Source organism: Heterodontus francisci, chromosome 3, assembly GCF_036365525.1.
Source record: "Heterodontus francisci isolate sHetFra1 chromosome 3, sHetFra1.hap1, whole genome shotgun sequence".
Taxonomy (NCBI): Eukaryota; Metazoa; Chordata; class Chondrichthyes; order Heterodontiformes; family Heterodontidae; genus Heterodontus; species Heterodontus francisci.
In genome coordinates, this window is record NC_090373.1 from 150,181,663 (window position 1) to 150,200,854 (window position 19,192).

General features: G+C 40.1%; 1 protein-coding gene across 1 annotated transcript in view; it reads right to left on the bottom strand.

Moving 5' to 3' along the window:
* ascc3 (activating signal cointegrator 1 complex subunit 3) overlaps positions 1-19,192 on the bottom strand; it is a 740,670-nt gene that overhangs the window by 194,585 nt on the left and 526,893 nt on the right. The window contains exons 21-22 of the mRNA XM_068026887.1: positions 15,837-16,062; positions 13,240-13,394 (exon numbers count right to left, since the gene is read on the bottom strand). Of these exons, the coding sequence (XP_067882988.1) occupies positions 13,240-13,394; positions 15,837-16,062 (381 nt within the window). The remainder of the gene's footprint in view (positions 1-13,239; positions 13,395-15,836; positions 16,063-19,192) is intronic.

The following is a 19,192-nucleotide window of genomic DNA, read 5'->3' on the forward strand; positions in this document are numbered from 1 at the left end:
ATTGATCTCGTACCGTTTCATAAATATGAACTGATTCAGTTCTTCTTCATTCTTTAAGTCTGAAGAAATTTTAAATCTTTCAAGTGGCTATACTGATCTTGGCTATTCTGCCAGCAAATTGAAATCAAACTTAACCATTTCTCTGTGCTTTTAAATCATTTTTCCCACCTATCTGTAGATCTTGTATTTCCAAATATTTCTCCTGCCTATTCCCCAATAAGTTGTTTTTCCATGATCTCCAGATGATTCTTTGAAGAACAACCATTGCTACCATGATGCATTATGGGTTCTTCCACAATACACTCAGATAAAGATGATCACCAGAATACAACGTAAATGACATTGTTCCAGTTACTTTCAGCTAGGGCATAAAATTTCTACAACTATACATCCCTCCAAACCGGATGAGACCCGTTTCCTTTATCTTTAATTCAGCACTCCCCCTGCTGGCCTTTATTTACATTGCATATTCAGTGGGCTGGGAAGAAGCACACCAAAGGGCTCCAGTATTTGACAAAGCCAGTGCCTCCCTACCCACGTAGATCATGTAGTAGCTAAAGAGCAATCAACAGAAGGGTTATGTTATCACCTGGCCAACTTGTTGGAAGGCAATGCTTAGTGAATGGGCCAAAGAGATTTTTTTTTTGTTTGTTTCATGGGATATGGGCGTTAAAGCACGGCTACCTGACCCGAACCTGACAAACCTGAAGACATGTGTCGGGTTCGGGTCGGGTCTCGTCTCTCTTCCAGGTCCAGCATTTGGGCTCGGGTCGGGTTGGATGTGGGCACAGTGCTGCCTTGCTCAGGGAGGGAACTTCTGCATGACTGAGCAGGAATAGCCTGCTGCCAGAACGGAGCATCATAACATTTGGACAAGATTTGTTTGATATAATTAACTTTAGTACGGTAGTCGGGTCGGGTGCGGGAAAAAAAATCAAAGGACTCGGGCTCGGGTTGGATGTGGTCGGGTCAGGCTTCAGTTTAATATCAGAGCAGGCCTTTAGTGGGCGTTTCTGGCAAGGCCAGCATTTGATGCCCATCCTTAATTGCCCTTGAGGAGGTGGTACTGAACTGCCTTCTTGAACCACTGCAGTCTATCTGGTGCAAGTACACCCATAATGCTGTTAGGGAGTGAGTTCCAGGATTTTGATCTAGTGACAGTGAAGAAACGGCAATATAGTTCCAAGTAAGGATGGTGTGTGGTTTGGAGGGGAACTTGCAGATGGTGGTGTTCCCATGTGCCTGCTGCCCTTGTCCATCTAGGTGGAAGAGGTTTCGTGTTTGGAAGGTGCTGTCGAAGGAGATGTGGTGAGTTGCTGCAGTGCATCTTATATATGGTACACACTGTGCCACAGCGCGTCAGCGGTGGTGGGAGTGAATGTTGAAAGTAGTGGATGGGGTGCCAATCAAGCGCACTGCTTTGTCCTGGATGGTGTCGAGCTTCCAGAGTGTTGTTGGAGCTGCACCCATCCAGGCAAGTGGAGAGTATTCCATTCCATTCCTGAAGCAATTGGACTCTATTGTGAGCAGACCCTAAGTAGGGGCCCCTCTCTCTCTCCATTCCAACTTGAAAGCTTTCAAAGGTTGACTGATCACCTTTACATACTCTGGCTACAATCAGAAACCCCGTTGGAGGAAATCATCCACATCGCTGTCTCCAAGAGACCCACCGAATTAGTCATCTACCTCTTCAAACCAAAAGCCTCAGGACCACTGAATTCAGCTAGAAGCCAGCCGAATCAACAAACTCCAGACTGTATAATCTCTCTTTTTTATGGACTCTAACTCAACCAATCTACCTTTGTGTGTGTGTAAACCTTGAGTGCAAGGGAGTGAAAGTTGGCGCGTTGTTTATATTAGTTCGGTTTAGGTACAATAAAGTTAACCTCTTTCTTTGTTAATTCAAGAAAACCTGTCCAATTAGTTCTTGTTATGATCATAGCAAGTAAGTAACCAAACACCTACTGAATTGGCCAGTACATCCACTTTAAGCAAGAATTAAACCTGTTGTGGTCAAACAAGGAGAGGGAAATGAGGGAAGGCCTTTGACCTCTCCTCACTTGACCGTAACAACATTGTCGGGTAGATGCCAGTGTTTTAGCTATACTGTAACAGCTTGGCTATGGGTGCGGCTAGTTGTGCAGCACAATCCTCAGTACTATAGCTGGGGTGGTGTGAGGACCCATAGCCTTGGCAGTATCCAGTGCCTTCAGCCGATCTTGATATCAGGTGGAGTGAATCGAATTGGCTGAAGACTGGCTTTTGTGATGCTGGGGACCTCAGGAGGAGGCAGAGATCTTTTTTTTTAAGAGATACAGCACTGAAACAGGCCCTTCGGCCCACCGAGTCTGTGCCGACCAACAACCACCCATTTATACTAACCCTACAGTAATCCCATATTCCCTATCACTTACCTACACTAGGGGCAATTTACAACGGCCAATTTACCTATCACCTGCAAGTCTTTGGATCGATCATCCACTCAGCACTTCTGGCTGAAGATGGTCACAAATGCTTCAGCCTTTACTTTTGCACTGATGTGCTGGGCTCCTCCATCATCTGAGGATGGGGATACTTGCAGAGCCTCCTCCTTCGGTTTGTGTTTAATTATCCACCACCATTCACAAATGGACTGCAAAGATTTGATCTGATCCGTTGGTTGTGGGATTGCTTAGCTCTCTGTCTATTGCATGCTGCTTTCATTATTTAGCATGTAAGGAGTCCTGTGTTGTAGCTTCAGCAGGTTGACACCTCATTTTTAGGCATGCCTGGCGCAGCTCCTGACATGCTCTCCTGCACGCTTTATTGAAACGGGGTTAATCACTTGGCTTGATGGTAATGGTAGAGTGGGGGATATTCCGGGTCATGAGGGTACATGTTTGTGGTTGAATGTAATTCTGCTGCTGCTGATGGTCCACAGCGCTTCATGAATGACCAGTTTTGAGCTGCCAGCTCTTCTGAATCTATCCCATTTAGCACAGTGGTAGTGTCACACAACACGATGGAGGGTATCTTCATTGTGAAGACGGGACTTTGTTTTCACAAGGATTGTGCAGTGGTCACTCCTACCAATACTGTCATGGACAGATGCAGCTGCAACAGGTAGATTGGTGAAGACAAGGTCTAGCAGGGTTTTCCCGCACCACGTGCTGTGGGCCTAGTTGGCAGATATATCCTTCAGGCCAGCTCGGTCAGAAGTGGTGCTACTGAGTCACTGTTGGTGATGGACATTGAAGTCCCCCACCCAGAGTACATTCCGTGCTCTTGCCACTCTCAATGCTTCTTCCAAGTGGTGTTCAACATGGAGCAGTACTGATTCATCAGCAGAGGGAGGGCAGTATGTGGTAATCAGCAGGGTGTCCCTTGCCCATGTTTGACCTGATGGGGTTCGAGGAGTTTGGAATCAATGTTGAGGACTCCCAGGGCAACTCCCTTCCGACTATATACCACTGTGCCGCCACCTCTGGAGAGTCTGTCCTGCTGGTGGGACAGGACAAACCCAGGAATGGCGATGTTGGATGTATGATATGTTTCTGTGAGTATAACTAGATCAGGCTGTTGCTTGACTAGTCTGTGGGGCAGCTCTCCCAATTGCGGGCAGTTGATGACCCAAGCTAAGCATTTTAATACAAGTTAACTGAGAAGTTTTTGAAGTTGCTAAAGATGTTGTTAATGGAGTCCTGTTGTACACTTAAATAGCTACTATCATTTACTTGCCCTTTTTTTATTTACACCCAGGAATTTGAGACTTGGAAATTGGAAGTGCTCCGCAACCATTTCCTTTTAAATATTATTTCGATGATCTGTTTTAATTCTAGTTAACTAAAAACCTAAACCCATCAGTGTGGTTGCATCTGCTTCTTTCAACATGCGCACAATATGTAAATCTTGCATGGTGAAGTTCAAAAGGTTAATGATGTACATTAATCTAAATAAATCAAGAGATGACAACATAGTCCCTTGTTCATCCAGTAGTCACTTACGTTGAGGACACCCAGAAAGCTAACTCCAAATTGCTGCCAACTTTTCCATTTTGTGCAGTGACACAAATTTACCCTCACACATTTTCATGGTCGATGACTCAGTGCTCTGATGTTATGCACTGTCACAGAAAGCTACTTTTCTCTACAATTCTCTGATTTCAGGCTATCCAGGAGATGCCAGCAAATAGAAGTGAGGTGCTTCTTCACAGTGGCGCAGTGGTTAGCACTGCAGCCTCACAGCTCCAGGGACCCGGGTTCAATTCAGGGTACTGCCTGTGCACAATTTGCAAGTTCTCCCTGTGACCGCGTGGGTTTTCGCCGGGTACTCCGGTTTCCTCCCACAGCCAAAGACTTGCTGATTGATAGGTAAATTGGCCATTATAAATTGCCCCTAGTATAGGTAGGTGGTCGGGGAATTGAGGGAAGGTGGGGATGTGGTAGGAATGTGGGATTAATGTAGGTTTAGTATAAATGGGTGGTTGATGGTCGGCACAGACTCGGTGGGCCGAAGGGCCTGTTTCAGTGCTGTATCTCTAAATAAAAAATAAAGAGAGAAAAAATGTTTTCAAATTCATCAGGAACCAGTTCAAGAGAAGCATCCAACTGACAGTTCTACAGCTTTCAGTACAATTCTGCAGTTATACTAAAATTACTGGTCTCAGACTCATATCTTGGGATTATGATGCTCTATGGGTAGATTTGAATACATTTGAATTGGGCTTCCTGTGGTTTGCATTGCATTCATTGACAAATGAGTTCTCTGTATGCATTCTTGTTTCCCAGCAGTTAATTTTTAATATTAGCAGAGGTGGCCAACAGTTTTGGTTTCTCCTAGCATTAAATATATTTATTAAGTTTCCATGAGCGCCAATGGACTGTTTGGGTACTACTTAGACATGGCTGCACATTGGTCCAGAGTTGCATTACACTCAGTGCAAAATCAAAGGGGTATAAGACAACTAAATTGTTTTAGTATTGTCACACACATCGGAGGTGTGATGACACAACATCCACGGAGTATGAAAAAACTGACCTTTTCTTATAAAAAATGAACCTCTGTTGTTAAAAAGAGTGAACAATGGTCCAAAATGGCTACTGAAGGAAAGGGGATTAACCTTTTGTATATTCAAATAGTCTGACAAAGAACAAATCTTCAAAAGGTATTAATGAAATCCATCTCACACCTATTCTATAAAAGTTTCAGAATTGAATGTCTTCTTCTAAAACAAAGGAGATGTGAAATAGCCACATCCTGGGCCATTGTGCGATCACCATGGGGAAGAAACCAGTAGGTTTCCTAATAGGAGGCAGTTTAACCTCAAAAAAGATGGTGCAAGAGAGCAGGAGAGGGAGAGAGGGAGACTGACCCAGAAGGTGAAGCTACTTGCAACAGCTGGCATTCCAGAAAGCACATGCCCTGCTGGACAAAACATGACATCTACATCATACAGCAGCGAGAGAGCTAGAAGTGATCCATCATCTTCAACAGAAAAATCTACAATCAGCTCAGCACTGCAACCCTCAATAACTTGAGTCTCAAGAGAATTCAACAAGTTTATCGGAACCTTTCTCCCCCTCCAAAACCCACCTACCTCTTTCCCTTCACTATCTATTTCTTCCTGTGTGTGTGTGTGCGTGCAAGCAAATGCATGAGTAAATGTGTAAGTGACAATTTTGGGATAAGGCATATTGATCAATAAACAATTGACTTTGTTTTTTTAAAAACCTTCAAGAAATCCTGTTGCTGCATGTTCATTTGAAAAAATAAAACACAATGGGGCTAAACTCTTAACACAAATACACTTGCTTTGTTCAGGTGGGGAATTGAACAATGGGAACCACCCACGTCACACCACGTGACCATAAAAAGTATACTTTGGAGTTTGATCAAAAGACCTGGTTGCCAAGTTACGCTGCCACATTCATGAGAGAATGGATCCAAAACTGTTTTGGCATTCCAGGCAAAAGTGGCAATATAACTGTATCCATTGAAAGATACAAGATATTCAAAGATGGGACTGCGGATGAAATAACAATATAATTTTTGCAGGGAGGAGGAGACATGAAGACAGCTATAGAATAGCGTACCCAATAAACATTACTACAAGTAAATAACTGCACAAATTAAACTGGCATTTTGTGGAATAGAGTGAACTGTTAAGACCAGGTGAGCAATGTGTCTAGGGGGTCTCTTGCTATCTTCACCTGGTCTTATTGTAACAGGGTTTAATTTTAAACTTACTGTGTTTTGAACTCCCCTTTTTGTGAATCAGTGTTCACAGTTTCCAATTATCAGGCAAATAACTGAGCACAAACAGGCTTTCTTTGGTTTAAAGCAGAAAGATGAAATTTATTAAATCTTAACTTAATTCTAATATGGTTCATGCCTGCGGATATACAACATGCTCACGCTGGCATGAGCATGATATAAACATACAAGATAGGGACAGAAAAGAGTAGAAGAGATAAGTAGAACAGTTTGAGGCAATATCTGGTTACTGTTTCTTGAGCTCGCTGTAGTCCTTGATTGAAGTTATATTCTTGCGTTTAGTTGGGGCCCAGTAATCTTCTTAAAACTTTGTTCACATGGCAAACCTTTCTCTCTTTCAGTTTCATGTGTCTTCAATGGCTTCAGTTCCTTGAGAGATAGCCAGACAGACAGGCAGAGGAGATGTTCTTAGTTCCAGGAGAGCACAGGGCAGTCTGCCTGGCAATTCCTTTGTTTGGGAGTTCAAATTCAAAAAGCTCCCAGGATGCTCAGCAGGTTAGTCATATGACTAACTAGTTCCTTATATGGAACAGTCTCTTCACATCCCTTGTTGGAGGCTCAAACTTCTCTGCCCCAGCCAGCTAGCCATGTGACCTATACTAGTCTGACCATTTGTGTGTATTGGAGAGCAACTGCAGAGTCTCCATTGTTCCAACATTATCTGTTACCGTGACCTTTCCAGTCAGGGCTTGCAATTATATGTTTTAATGTTCATGTGGCGAAATAATGTGTGCCTCAGTGTTGGCAGGTGGGGGTTTCCCTGACAGAACTTAAAGATGAATTATGCAAGGATCTACTGCTCTAGTGGAGCCTCATTAATAGCAAGCATGTGTCGGAAAATCAGAACAATATTGTTAAAGGCTCACCTCTTACGCTCTCATTTTGCAAAAATCACGCATTTAACATAATCCTCACCTTACAGTTGAAACAGTGAAGTCACTAAATACTGAAATATACGCCTGCTATTTCTTTACAACTCATATTTTGTGTGCGCACATGCACCTTACGGAGAATGGTTTTGTTCTATAAAAAAAAAATCACTGCACTCAAAACACCATTTGTTATGTGAAGCACTTTGAAATATTTTGATGGAGTATTTATATACTATGTATATTTATATAACAAGTATTTCAAGGCACCTACCCAATCAGAACAGTACTCCCCATAAAACAAGTGGCATGGGCACATTCCAATTCCTGCTGAAGCCTGGCTGGCTGTGCTGATCCTCCCGCTACCCCCACTGAACTGGAGACTAATTTCACTTGACAGCTTTTTGTCCCCGCCCCCAACAATCTTTAATGGAAAGATTATGATCTTAATGCTGTCAGCTTGGGCTAGATCTAAATTATAGGTCCCAGAGTAAAAAAACAGCAATTATTTTTAGTATGCAAACATATACTGAAAATATAAAAGCAAAATACTGCGGATGCTGGAAATCTGAAATAAAAACAAGAAATGCTGGAATCACTCAGCAGGTCTGGCAGCATCTGTGGAAAGAGAAGCAGAGTTAACGTTAACTCTGCTTCTCTTTCCACAGATGCTGCCAGACCTGCTGAGTGATTCCAGCATTTCTTGTTTTTATTACTGAAAATATAAAACAGTTGCTAGTCCTTTCCCAAAGCAACACTTTGGATGAACACCCAGTGGAATTTGAATTTGTATTTTGAACTGCTCAGAGTATTAAAATGAAGGCACATGGAAAAGCAAATTCCTTAAGGTTAGATTGCATCAGTTTCTGTTGAGGTGTTAATAGCACCACTATAACTGATCTACAGGGTGTCATAAGGTCTATCACAAAGTTAATGATTAGACACTGTTTCAGTTTTAACTGCTGCCTGAGTTCAAGGGAAATAACCTTAGTTTTGCATTTATAAAAATTAAGCACGCATTTTAATAAAGTGCTCAAACTTTAAATTTTTCCTGGTTTTAGTGTCAGAAACTATTAAAAAAATACACATATATTTTAGAATTTTGATATTCTTAGTTTCCGAGAAAACAAAGTATGAACCCAATCCACTTGTAATTATTTAAATCTATGTATTTTTTGCCCTAACTGGAGATGACCTGTGCACCTTGAATTTCTCCTTGTAGTCACAAATGCTGAATTGCATGGATTGGATTTTCTTTCCAATTCCCAAAGCATTCGATAGAATGAACAGAAAAGTGGCTTTAAAAAGCAACATCCTTTCTGGTGACAAAAATGAAAGTTATCCATTGTATACGCTATTTTCATTGTATAGCTACAGAGGATCCAGCTTAAACAAATAGATGTTTGGCAAAATAACTTACCGTATATACACGCGTAGAAGTCGAATTCTTGACACCAATCTTTGAGGCTAAAATTCTGGGAGCTTGACTTTTACATGAGTCATATTTTTGAACTTTTATTAACAAAATAATAGCCATGGTAGAGACAGGGCATAGAGTTGGATTGATGCTCAGGAAACTATGTATCCATTCTGGACATATTCACTGAACCATTCTGCAACTTTACCATTTAATTGTGGCCACTTGCTAGGCTTTACCTTGATGGCACTTTTATTCTTTGGCATCTTCATGGGCTGTGTGGAAAGCTTTTTCCAATCTCTTACATTCATCTCTGATAGTTTGAATTCTCTTGTTGCTGCACAATTATTCACCTTCTCTGCACACACGACTTTTAGTTTAAACTGTGTTGTGCATTTGTTGTTCTTCTTTGGCGCCATATCGAAAAAATGTGGGGGTCCTTGCTGAATGCGCAGGTATTTATACTAGTGCGCAATCAGAATGTTCTGACCACGCTCGGAAAGTTAAGGTCGACTCTTCCACGAGATATAGGAAAAATTCAAGATTTTTTGGGTAGGAAGCTGGCTGAATGGCAGTAGCAGGTTGAGTAAGTTGGCTGGGAGATGAGACAATGGAGCATAGCTCATGGAGCTGTTGATTGAAATATAACAAGGATTTTCCCTATCTACCCACTGAAAACAGGAGAGATTGTGGAGTGGGGAACATTTGTTATCTATTCAATTTGTTTAATGATTGAGAAATAAAATAAAGGATTTGCACAGTTAAAATTTTCACTTAACAAGCCTATTAAACAGTTATTTAAGTAGGCTTTATTTTTGTGATTTGTTTCAAATGTTGGACAGAGCATTAAACGAGAAATAATTGGAGCTTGTAATAAAGGCAATGTAATAATCATTGAGATCTTTAATCTTCATTTAGACCGGACAAATCAAATTGGCAAAGGTTGTCTGGAAAATGAATTTGCAGAATGCTTTTGTGGTAGTTTCCTGGAGCAATATGTTGTGGAACAAACTAGGGATAAAGCTATTTTAGATCCAGTATTGTGTAATAACATAGATATAATTAGTAATCTCATTTTAACAGATCCTCTGGGAAAAGTAATTAGAATACAATTGAATTCCCTACACAAGCTTGATAGCGACATACGCCAGTCTCAAACAAGAATCTGAAACTTAAATAAAGCCAATTTATAGGTATGAGAGGAGAACGTGCTAAGGTTGATTGGATAAATAGACTAAAAGGTATGGTGGTAAATAAACAATGGGAAACATTTAAAGAAATGTTTCAAAATGTTCAACAAAAGTAGATTCCATTAAAAACAAAAACTCAGCTGGAAAGATCCATCTGTGTCTTACTCGGGAAGTTATGGATAACATTAGATTAGAAGAAGAGACAAAGTGTTACGAAGAATAGCAGTAAGCCTGAGGATTGGGAGTGTTTTTTGAAAACCAATGAAAGCCAACCAAAAAGTTGCTAAAAAGGGGAAAAAAGATATGAGAGTCAATTAGCTAGGAATTTAAAAACAGATTGTAAGAGCTCTTACTAGTATATAAAAAGGAGACAGTAGCTAAAGTAAATGTTGGTCCCTTAGAGGCAGAGACAGGAGAAATTATTGGGAATAAGGAAATGACAAATTTTGTGTCGTACTTCACAGTAGAAGACCCAAATTACATACCAGAAATAGAAGGCAACCAAGGGGCTAATAAAAGTGAGGGACTTAAAGTAATTATTAGAGAAAATGTATTGGAGAAACTTAAGGGACTAAAAGCTGACAAATCCCTAGGACCTGATGGTCTACATCCTGGGGTTCGAAAAGAGGTGGCTGCTGAGATAGTGGATGCACTGGTTATGATTTTCCAAAAATCCCTAGATTCTAGAATGGTCCCAGTGGATTGGAAGTTTGCAAATGTAACACCGTTATTCAAGAAAAAAACGAGACACAAAACAGGGAACTGCCAACCAGAAAGTCTGACATCAGTCATCAGAAAAACGCTGGAATCTATTACTAAGAAAGTCTTAGAAAATTACAGTATGATCAGACAGTTAGCATGGTTTTACAAAAGGGAAATTGTGTTTGACAAATTTATTAGAGTTTTTTGGAAGATCTAACTAAAGGGTAGATAAAGGGGAGCCAATAGATTGGTCAAGGCATTCCCTGAGGAATGAACTAGTGAACAGCTGTCAATTATTTTGTTTAGCTGAAACAGGCACAATGTTTGTACATCCTCTTATTCCTATTCATATGACCAATCAAGCTGCCTGGTTTAAATTTTAAACAAAGCTTGGCAGTTAACTGTCAGTCACCGTAAACTGGTACATTGGCCATGGCAATGCCTCTACCAATCAGAGTTCACTTGCCAACCAATAAGCACTCTCTTCTCATGCAGTATAAGTTGCTGTTTACCCTTACATTGGTTATTCTTGCGATTGTCCTGATGAGTACAAGACAAAAAGCTTCGACAACATGTCTCTATTTTCAGCAATACTCAAAATCTGTACTACTAAACGACTATAGATATAGACAGGTTAAGTGTGTGAGCAACAAGGTGGCAGATGGAGTATAATGTTGGGAAGTGTAAGGTTATTCACCTTGGTAGTAAAAATAGAAAAGCAGAATATTTTTTCAATTTCTAAACGTTGATGTTCAGAGTGATTTGGGTGTTCCCATACCAAGAAAGTTAGCAGCTATGACAAGCAATTCGGAAGGCAAATGGCATGTTGGCCTTTATTGCAATGGGATCGGAGTATAAGAAGTTTTGCTACAATTGTATAGATCTTTGGTGAAACCACACCAGGAGTATTGTGCACAGTTTTGGTCTCCATATCTAAGGAAGGATAAACTTGCACTGAAGGTAGTACAGCGAAGGTTTTTTAGATTGGTTCCTGGGATGAGAGAGTTGTCCTATGATGAGAGGCTGATTAAATTGGGCCTAACCCAACTAGAGTTTAGAAGATTGAGATGTGATCTCATTGAAATATATAAGAATCTGAATGGGCTAGACAGGGTAGACACTGAGAGGTTGTTTTCCCTGATTGGGGAATCTACAACACGGGGGTACAGTATCAGCATAAGGGGTCATTCATTCAGAGATGAGGAGACATTTTTTCACTCAGAGGGTTGTAAATCTTTAGATTTGTTTACCCGAGACAGTTGTGGATGCTCCATTATTGGGTATATTTAAGAGTGAGATATACAGATTTTTGGTCTCTCGGGGAGTCAAGGGATATGGGGAGAGGGCAAGAAAATGGAGTTGAGGCAGAACTGAACGGTGGAGCAGGCTCAAGGTTCATATGGTCTATTCCTGTTCCTATTTCTCATTTTATGTTTTTACATATATTTCTGCTCTTGCATTCCACTCATTAAAGTTATCTGTTTCGTAAGGGATTGCCTGAGTTTCTCTGGATTTCTCCTAAGACTAAAATCACTATGTAATCAGCTGAAATCAGAAAGATAAGAAAGATTGTGGCAGTTCTTACGTGCAGGTTGATAATCACCAGTTTTATCTTTCTGCTGCCACCTTCAGTCTCCTACAATCGCAATGGTGCCCAACACCAAGCTGTGATGAGCCAAATTGTTTTGTGGTTTAATATTGTCAAGACCACAAGCATCCAGTTTGCAGAAACTCCTCACCTTAGTTTTCAATTCTATTCTCCTTCACGGATGCTTGCTTAAATTCATCCAACCCTCTTCAACCTTTATCGTCAGTGTGACCCTTATCCGAGCTTTAAACATTACTAATCTAACATTACCACCTGCTTTCACCTCAAACATTGCCTGCCTGGAGCCCTACTTCTGATAAAACCCTCCTACATACTTTTACTGCTTCCAGACTTGGCTTTTCCAATGCCACCTTCTTGGCCTTCCAAGACTACCAACCAAAAAAACCCCCAAAAAACCCAATCCTTGCCAACCTCAATTGACAACCCTGTTCCCAGTGTACTGACCCCAAAATCTTAACCTCAAATCCTTCTATACCCTGACACCACTTGACCTTTACCATCTCTTCCAGCTGTACATCCTGACCACATACTCTGTTCTACTAATCATTTCCCACCTCCAACCACATTAGTGGAGGATTCTTCAGCCACTGTGGCCCCACTAGAACTCTGTTTGCCTTGCTATATCTCTCCCTCTCTCTCCTTTCAAAGTCCTCTTAAAACTTACATCTTCAGAGATACCTTTGTCCGCTTTTCTTAATTCTCCAATTACTTATGTCTGATCCCCATTTGCAAAGCGCCTTGGACATTTTGCACCGAATACAAGTTGTCGTTATCAAGACAAGGTCACTTTCTTTCTGGCTTTTGCTCCATCTAATTGAGATTAATTAAGCTCATCTGAGTGAGGTAACCTGCAAGAGTAATAAGCTTTCAAAAACTCACCCTGCCCACTCAAAGAAAGCCAACACCTAATAAGTAAAAGTATGAATGAAAGCAGAGCTTCTTTTTATATACTACTGCCTTATTAGTAAACTGAAATGTGTGGTTAAAAAAACTCAGAGTACTTCATATTTCTTGCAATTTTTCTTCAACAACTTCCTTTCTGATACCTTAACCTTTATTTTGAGTGAATGCAATGCTGCAGCTCACTATTAGTGAATTGTAGTTGTCAGTTCTATAACCCTTTAGAAATTGCAAGAAAGCAGGTATTGCTTCTGCAAGTGAATCTTTGCACGTTTCCCATCATTTTCGATTTTTTTTTACCTGATCATGCCACCTGAAGTCTGGATTGATGGTCAGTCGGACTCGAAGGACAGTGCGTGTGATAGGCTGGATGCTCACTTCCATAGCTATGGAAGGAATTTCATGGACGCACTGCTTCACCTTTAACCCAATGTTCACATGATGGAGCATGTGGCCTACACAATCAGATAAAATTTGGATAAACAAATGCACACATCTTAAGAAACAATATGCAGGTTTATACTAGCAAATAACTGAACTGAAATGGCTTTCTTTGAGCTTTTCCAATGTGAATTAAATTTCCTTATGACCTGTCTTCTAATATTACATGGCAAACTGGTCTTCAAATGCAACCTAATCCTGGCCATACTTAAAAATACAAACTGTAGCTCCTCAGCAGACATAGTGATTTCAATATGATTTTTTTTTTTTTACAAACTTTTTTTCTCTGCCCCAAGAAAACTCTCATTCTGAAATTTTCAAATAAATTCTTGTACCATAAAATATTTGCTTAGCTGGAGGGTCAGAGACAAATAAATCCAGCCTCAATGTACTTCCATTAAAAACAAACAAACTACTGCTTGTAAAATCTTAGGTAAATAGACTCATGCCACTACAAAAATAAACTCAGGCACGAAGTTAAAAGCATCTGGTATCTACTAAAACCCCATAGTTTTGAAGCTTCTATGTATTTCTTAAATAGTATTCGGCACATGTTCACGTAACCCCTAGACTGCCAGCAGGTTCAGGTCAGGTTTTCAGCTTGCACACTGTGGCTTTGACAATTATAGTAGATTTAGTACTTATTATTAACACTAAACTGTAATAATAATAAATTCCATACTCTGTGCTCTCCTTTCCCCATTCTCTCTTTATCGTTTTTTTAAAAACCTATTCTGTTTAAAAATAAAGAACTATTTATCCTTATCTGCCTTTTTCCTTCCTTTGGCTCCCATAATATGTTTTGGAGGAAGAAGCACCTGCCAAAAAACTAATTTTCCACTGTCTGTAAATATCTTTAATTGTAAAGATTACCATGAATATGTAAATAGGGGCACTGAACACCAAAACAAGAAAGTCAAATTAAATTTTACAAATCACTGATTGGGCCTCAGCTTATTATTGTGGACAATTCTGAGCACCATTCTTGAGGAAGGATGTCAAGGCCTTGGAGAGGGTATAGAGGTGGTTTAACAGGATGATACAAGGGATGTGGGACTTGTTATGTGGAGAGATTGGAGAAACTGAGACTGCGCTCGTTAGAGCAGAGGTGGTTATGGAAAGGCTTAATAGGGGTATTAAAAATTATGAGGTGTTTTAATAGAGCAAGTAGGGAGAAACTGTTTCCTCTGGCAACTGGGGCAGCGACCAGAAGTCACAGATTTAAAATAATTGGCAAAAGAACCAGAGGGGAAATGAGGAATTTTTTTCACACAGAAGGTTAAGGTCTGAAATGCACAATCTGAGAGGGTGGTGGAATCAGATTCCACTCAAAGTGGAATAATTTTCAGGGTTAAGGGGAACAAAACTGAGGTGTGGGGCTAAATTGGTCAGATCTTTCAAAGCGCCAGTACAGACATGACGGCCGAATGGCCTCCACCTGTGCTGCAAGATTCTATGCTTCCATCTGCTGGTAACACTTTGCATATAGAGAAAATTCTGCCCTTTGACTCCCTGCTTGCAGTCTAGGTCACACACAGGTCAATGTTTTAGTCAATAATAACTGTAGCTAACAAAAAAAACTTGCAGTCAGTCCATCTGCCTTGCCTTTTGGTTATTATAGAATATGCAAACAAATTCAATAAAACCCAACTCCAATAACAAAATTGAGTGGTTCAATGCATCTAGTCATATTTCCCAAATTAATGAGGTACAATTGCTTCAACACGAATTGAAACTTTTGAATGAGCTGTGCTCGACTCTAAAGATTTTTAGATCTAGGACTTCAAATTATGTCATTTGTTCTAGTGAACTCTAAAAGGCATTACTGCCTGTATAACACTAAACTGTGTTCAACTTAATTGTAATTAAAAAAAATTCTGCAAGGAAACAAAACTTTAACTACAGACATGCATTCAATGTCATGGCTAGGGATGGGTTTAAAAAACAAGCCACAACACAACCAAGGGCATCAAGTATCAACTGGTCATATCAAATGGTCGAGTAAAGTGTGTATGCATGTTGGAAAGTCGGGGGTGGGGTGGGGGGGGATCCCATACTTAGTGTCCTCACACAATAAATATATACAGGCTTCAGTGTAAAAAGAGATGTCCTTCATGTCTGATTTGGCCTGTCTAAAGATTGCATTTCAACCTTGTAATTCACCTGACACCTAATAAATTCTGTGGTTTAACAAAACCATTTATTCATATTTTAAAATCACAGACTTATCAGTTGCTGTCAAGGTGTCAATTTGTTACACATGCAAAACAAATCACGTGGTAGCAATGCAACTTGTAAAAATAGCACTCTCAGTGATTCAGCATTGTGTGATAGGAAAATAAAGTATGAGAACATTTTTGCTGTGGGCTGCTGCAAAGTTCACTGCCATATTATACCATGACACCATGAGTGGTTTACCAATGTTCTCATTAGAGGTTCTTTTACAATCATTTTACCTATTTCATCCTTGCGCATGTCCTTCAGCTTATCTATGGTGAGTTTCTTTTCCTCCAGTTTTGCCAGAACATGACCTGGCAAAACTGAGAACTGACGTAGTGGATTGCACCACCCCCATAGTCTCCTGTCAATTATCTTGCACAAATTCAGCAGCCGGTGCGTCATTGCAGGCCATCGCCTTCTCAAGGCAACTTCGAAAAGCGCTCGTACAATCCGAGCTGCATTCTGAAACACAGTAAGGAAAAAGTTTAACTAAATGACTGGAATTATGTTAAAAAACTTTACCTTTAAAAATTAAGTTATTCTTTGCATTTATATTAGCACCAGTGATAAAGTTGAAAAAAATACCAACTGAAATATCTTGTAATCTTAGCAAAACTGACTGCAAACTTAACTAAATTCCTTTTATTAACTGCAAAATCTGCTATGCAATGCTGTTAAAATTATGTCAAAATATATCAATACAGGCAAGTATAAATAAAACCTTGTGATGATAATCTTTGATAAGTATATCAACAGCATTGAATAAAACCTCAGAATGCTTTCAGAGACTAAGCAAGGTCAATGAATCTGAATGGCCTTTGCACATTGCATTTTTGCATTCTTCCAGAAATATGCAGCTCAGTAACTCTAGGGTGGAATATTTGAATTGTATTAAGCCAAGGCTTAAATTCCAGCCAACACTGATGTTTCAAACTTGAGAACACTCTAGTAAAAAGGTTCCATTGGAACAGGTTTGGAAATACACGTCCTGTTTTTGGGCGATATTATTACTTATCTGCTAAACTTTCACTAGTTCCACTAGAAAGGGCAGAAATGAGAGGAGGAAATTTTAAAGAAAAAAATTGATGTAATAAACAAGATAACATTTAGAGTATCAGGGATCTGCATCAGGATCCCTCTAATTATAGATTAGATTAGATTAGAGATACAGCACTGAAACAGGCCCTTCGGCCCACCGAGTCTGTGCCGACCATCAACCACCCATTTATACTAATCCTACACTAATCCCATATTCCTACCAAACATCCCCACCTGTCCCTATATTTCCCTACCACCTACCTACATAAGTGACAATTTATAATGGCCAATTTACCTATCAACAAATTTACCTATAGACAAAGAATGAACTTGCATCTGCATATCAACTTTCAGTTTCTCAATCGGAACGTACATCACAGCCGATGAGGCATTTTTGATGTGAAGGGAATGTATGGCAGCCAATTTGTCCGCAGCAAGCTCTCACAAACAGCAATGAGATAAATGACCAAATAATTGGTTTTATTTAATACAATGTTGGTTGAGGAATATATGTTGGCCTAGAGATCGGGAGAACACCACTAGTCTTCTTTAAGTAACAACAACTTGTACTTATATAGTGCCTTTAACATAGTAAAATGTCCCCAAGTGTGTCACAGAAGCATTATCAAACAAAATCTGACACCAAGCCATATAAGGAGGTATTAGTGCAGATGACCAAAAGCTTGGTCAAAGAGGTAGGTTTTAAGGACTGTCTTAAAGGAGGGAAGAGAAGTAAAGAGATGGAGAGGTTAAGGGAGGGAATTCCTAAGCTCCGGAGCTTGACAGTTGAATCTCAGTCACCAATCGTGCAGCAACCAAAATCGAGATTGCACAAGAGGCCAGAATTGGGGCATCACAGATATCTTGGAGGGTTGTGGGGCTTAGGGAGGTTACTGAGAAAGGGAGGACTGATGAGGTGAGGCAGGGTGGAATCGAAGTTATGGAAATAGATGCAGGCAGTCTTAGTAATGGCATGAACATCTAGGTTGGAAACTCATCCTGGGATCAAATATGGCACAAAACTTGCAAATAGTCGGGTTCAGCTCTCAGACAGTTGTCATAGGATGCTTACTATTCACCTGAGGGGGCAGACAGGACCTTGGTTTAATGTCTCATCCAAAAGGTGTCACCTCTGACAGAGCAGTATTCTTTCAGTTTGTCAATGACCTCAGTGCAAGTTGGAATGAGTTGTACATCATGGGTCTGCTGTCCCCAAATACTGGTCTGATATTTGTGGCTGAAATGTAGCTGCAGCTTTAACTACTTTGAGCATACAAACAAATGAATTAGGAGTAGGCCACTCGGCCGCTCAAGCCTGCTCTGCCATTCAGTAAGATCATGGTTGATCTGATTGTAACTTCGAATCCACATTCCAGCCTACCCCCGATAACCTTTCACCCCTTTTCTTATCAAGAATCCATCTACCTCTGCTTTAAAAATATTTAAAGACTGCTTCCACTGCCTTTTGAGGAAGAGAGTTCCAAAGACTCATGAACCTCGGAGAGAAAATATTTCTTCTCATCTCTATCTTAAATGGATGGCCCCTTATTTTTAAACAGTGACCCCTAGTTCTAGATTCTGCCACAAGAGGAAACATCCTTTCCACATTCACTGTGTCAAGACCCTTCAGGATCTTATATGTTTCAATCAAGTTGCCTCTTACTCTTTTAAACTCCAGCAGATACAAGCCTAGCCTGTCCAATGAAACTATTGTTTCTGCATGTCCTGGCTTATGAATATATGTATTACATTAATTCAATTCTCGATCACTATGAGAACTAGTAACTCTACCCAGCTAGCTCCCCAGTGTTACTATTATTGTTTAAATAAAAATAAATCAAAAGTTCACATTTGAAACATTTTTAAAAAAAGGATAATTGATTCTGAATTAATGTTTCAGGTCGATGACCTGATTATTGAGTTGTGATGAAAGGTCACAGACCTGAAACGTTAACTCTGTTTCTCTCCACAGATGCTGCCAGAGCTGCTGAGAATTTCCAGCACTTTGTTTTTATTTCAGATTTCCAACATCAGCAGTACTTTCCTTTTATGATAGATTCTGAGTTTGTCATGAAAAAGCTTTTGAAGTTAGAGAATGGACCATATCCATACTTTTATATTGCTGTCTTGTGAAGTGTTTTTTTGCATGATGATAGAATTAATCATTGGGGCAAAAGACCTAATCAGTACTCATCGTAAGCAACCTGCACCTTTTGGCAACACAAATCATTACTGTAAGTCAGGAACACTGACACAGCAATTGGCTGAGAAACAAGAGGCAATGCTGCAACTTCAAATCTTGCATTATGGTCTGCTGCTGGCCTCTAACTTGGGGACTCAGCATAAAACCTGCAATCAAAGTTCTAAAGAAATCACCTATATTACACATAAGATCACTTCTGTTCCATTGCCAATGGTGCTGGTCGAACTAATTCTCAAAATGATAGGAAGGAATAAAATCAAGTCTGCCACCCAGAAAGTTGGATACAGTTAGCTTTCTCTGGATATATGAGAAAGCGATTTTGCACTGTACAAACCATGTTGTACTCACATT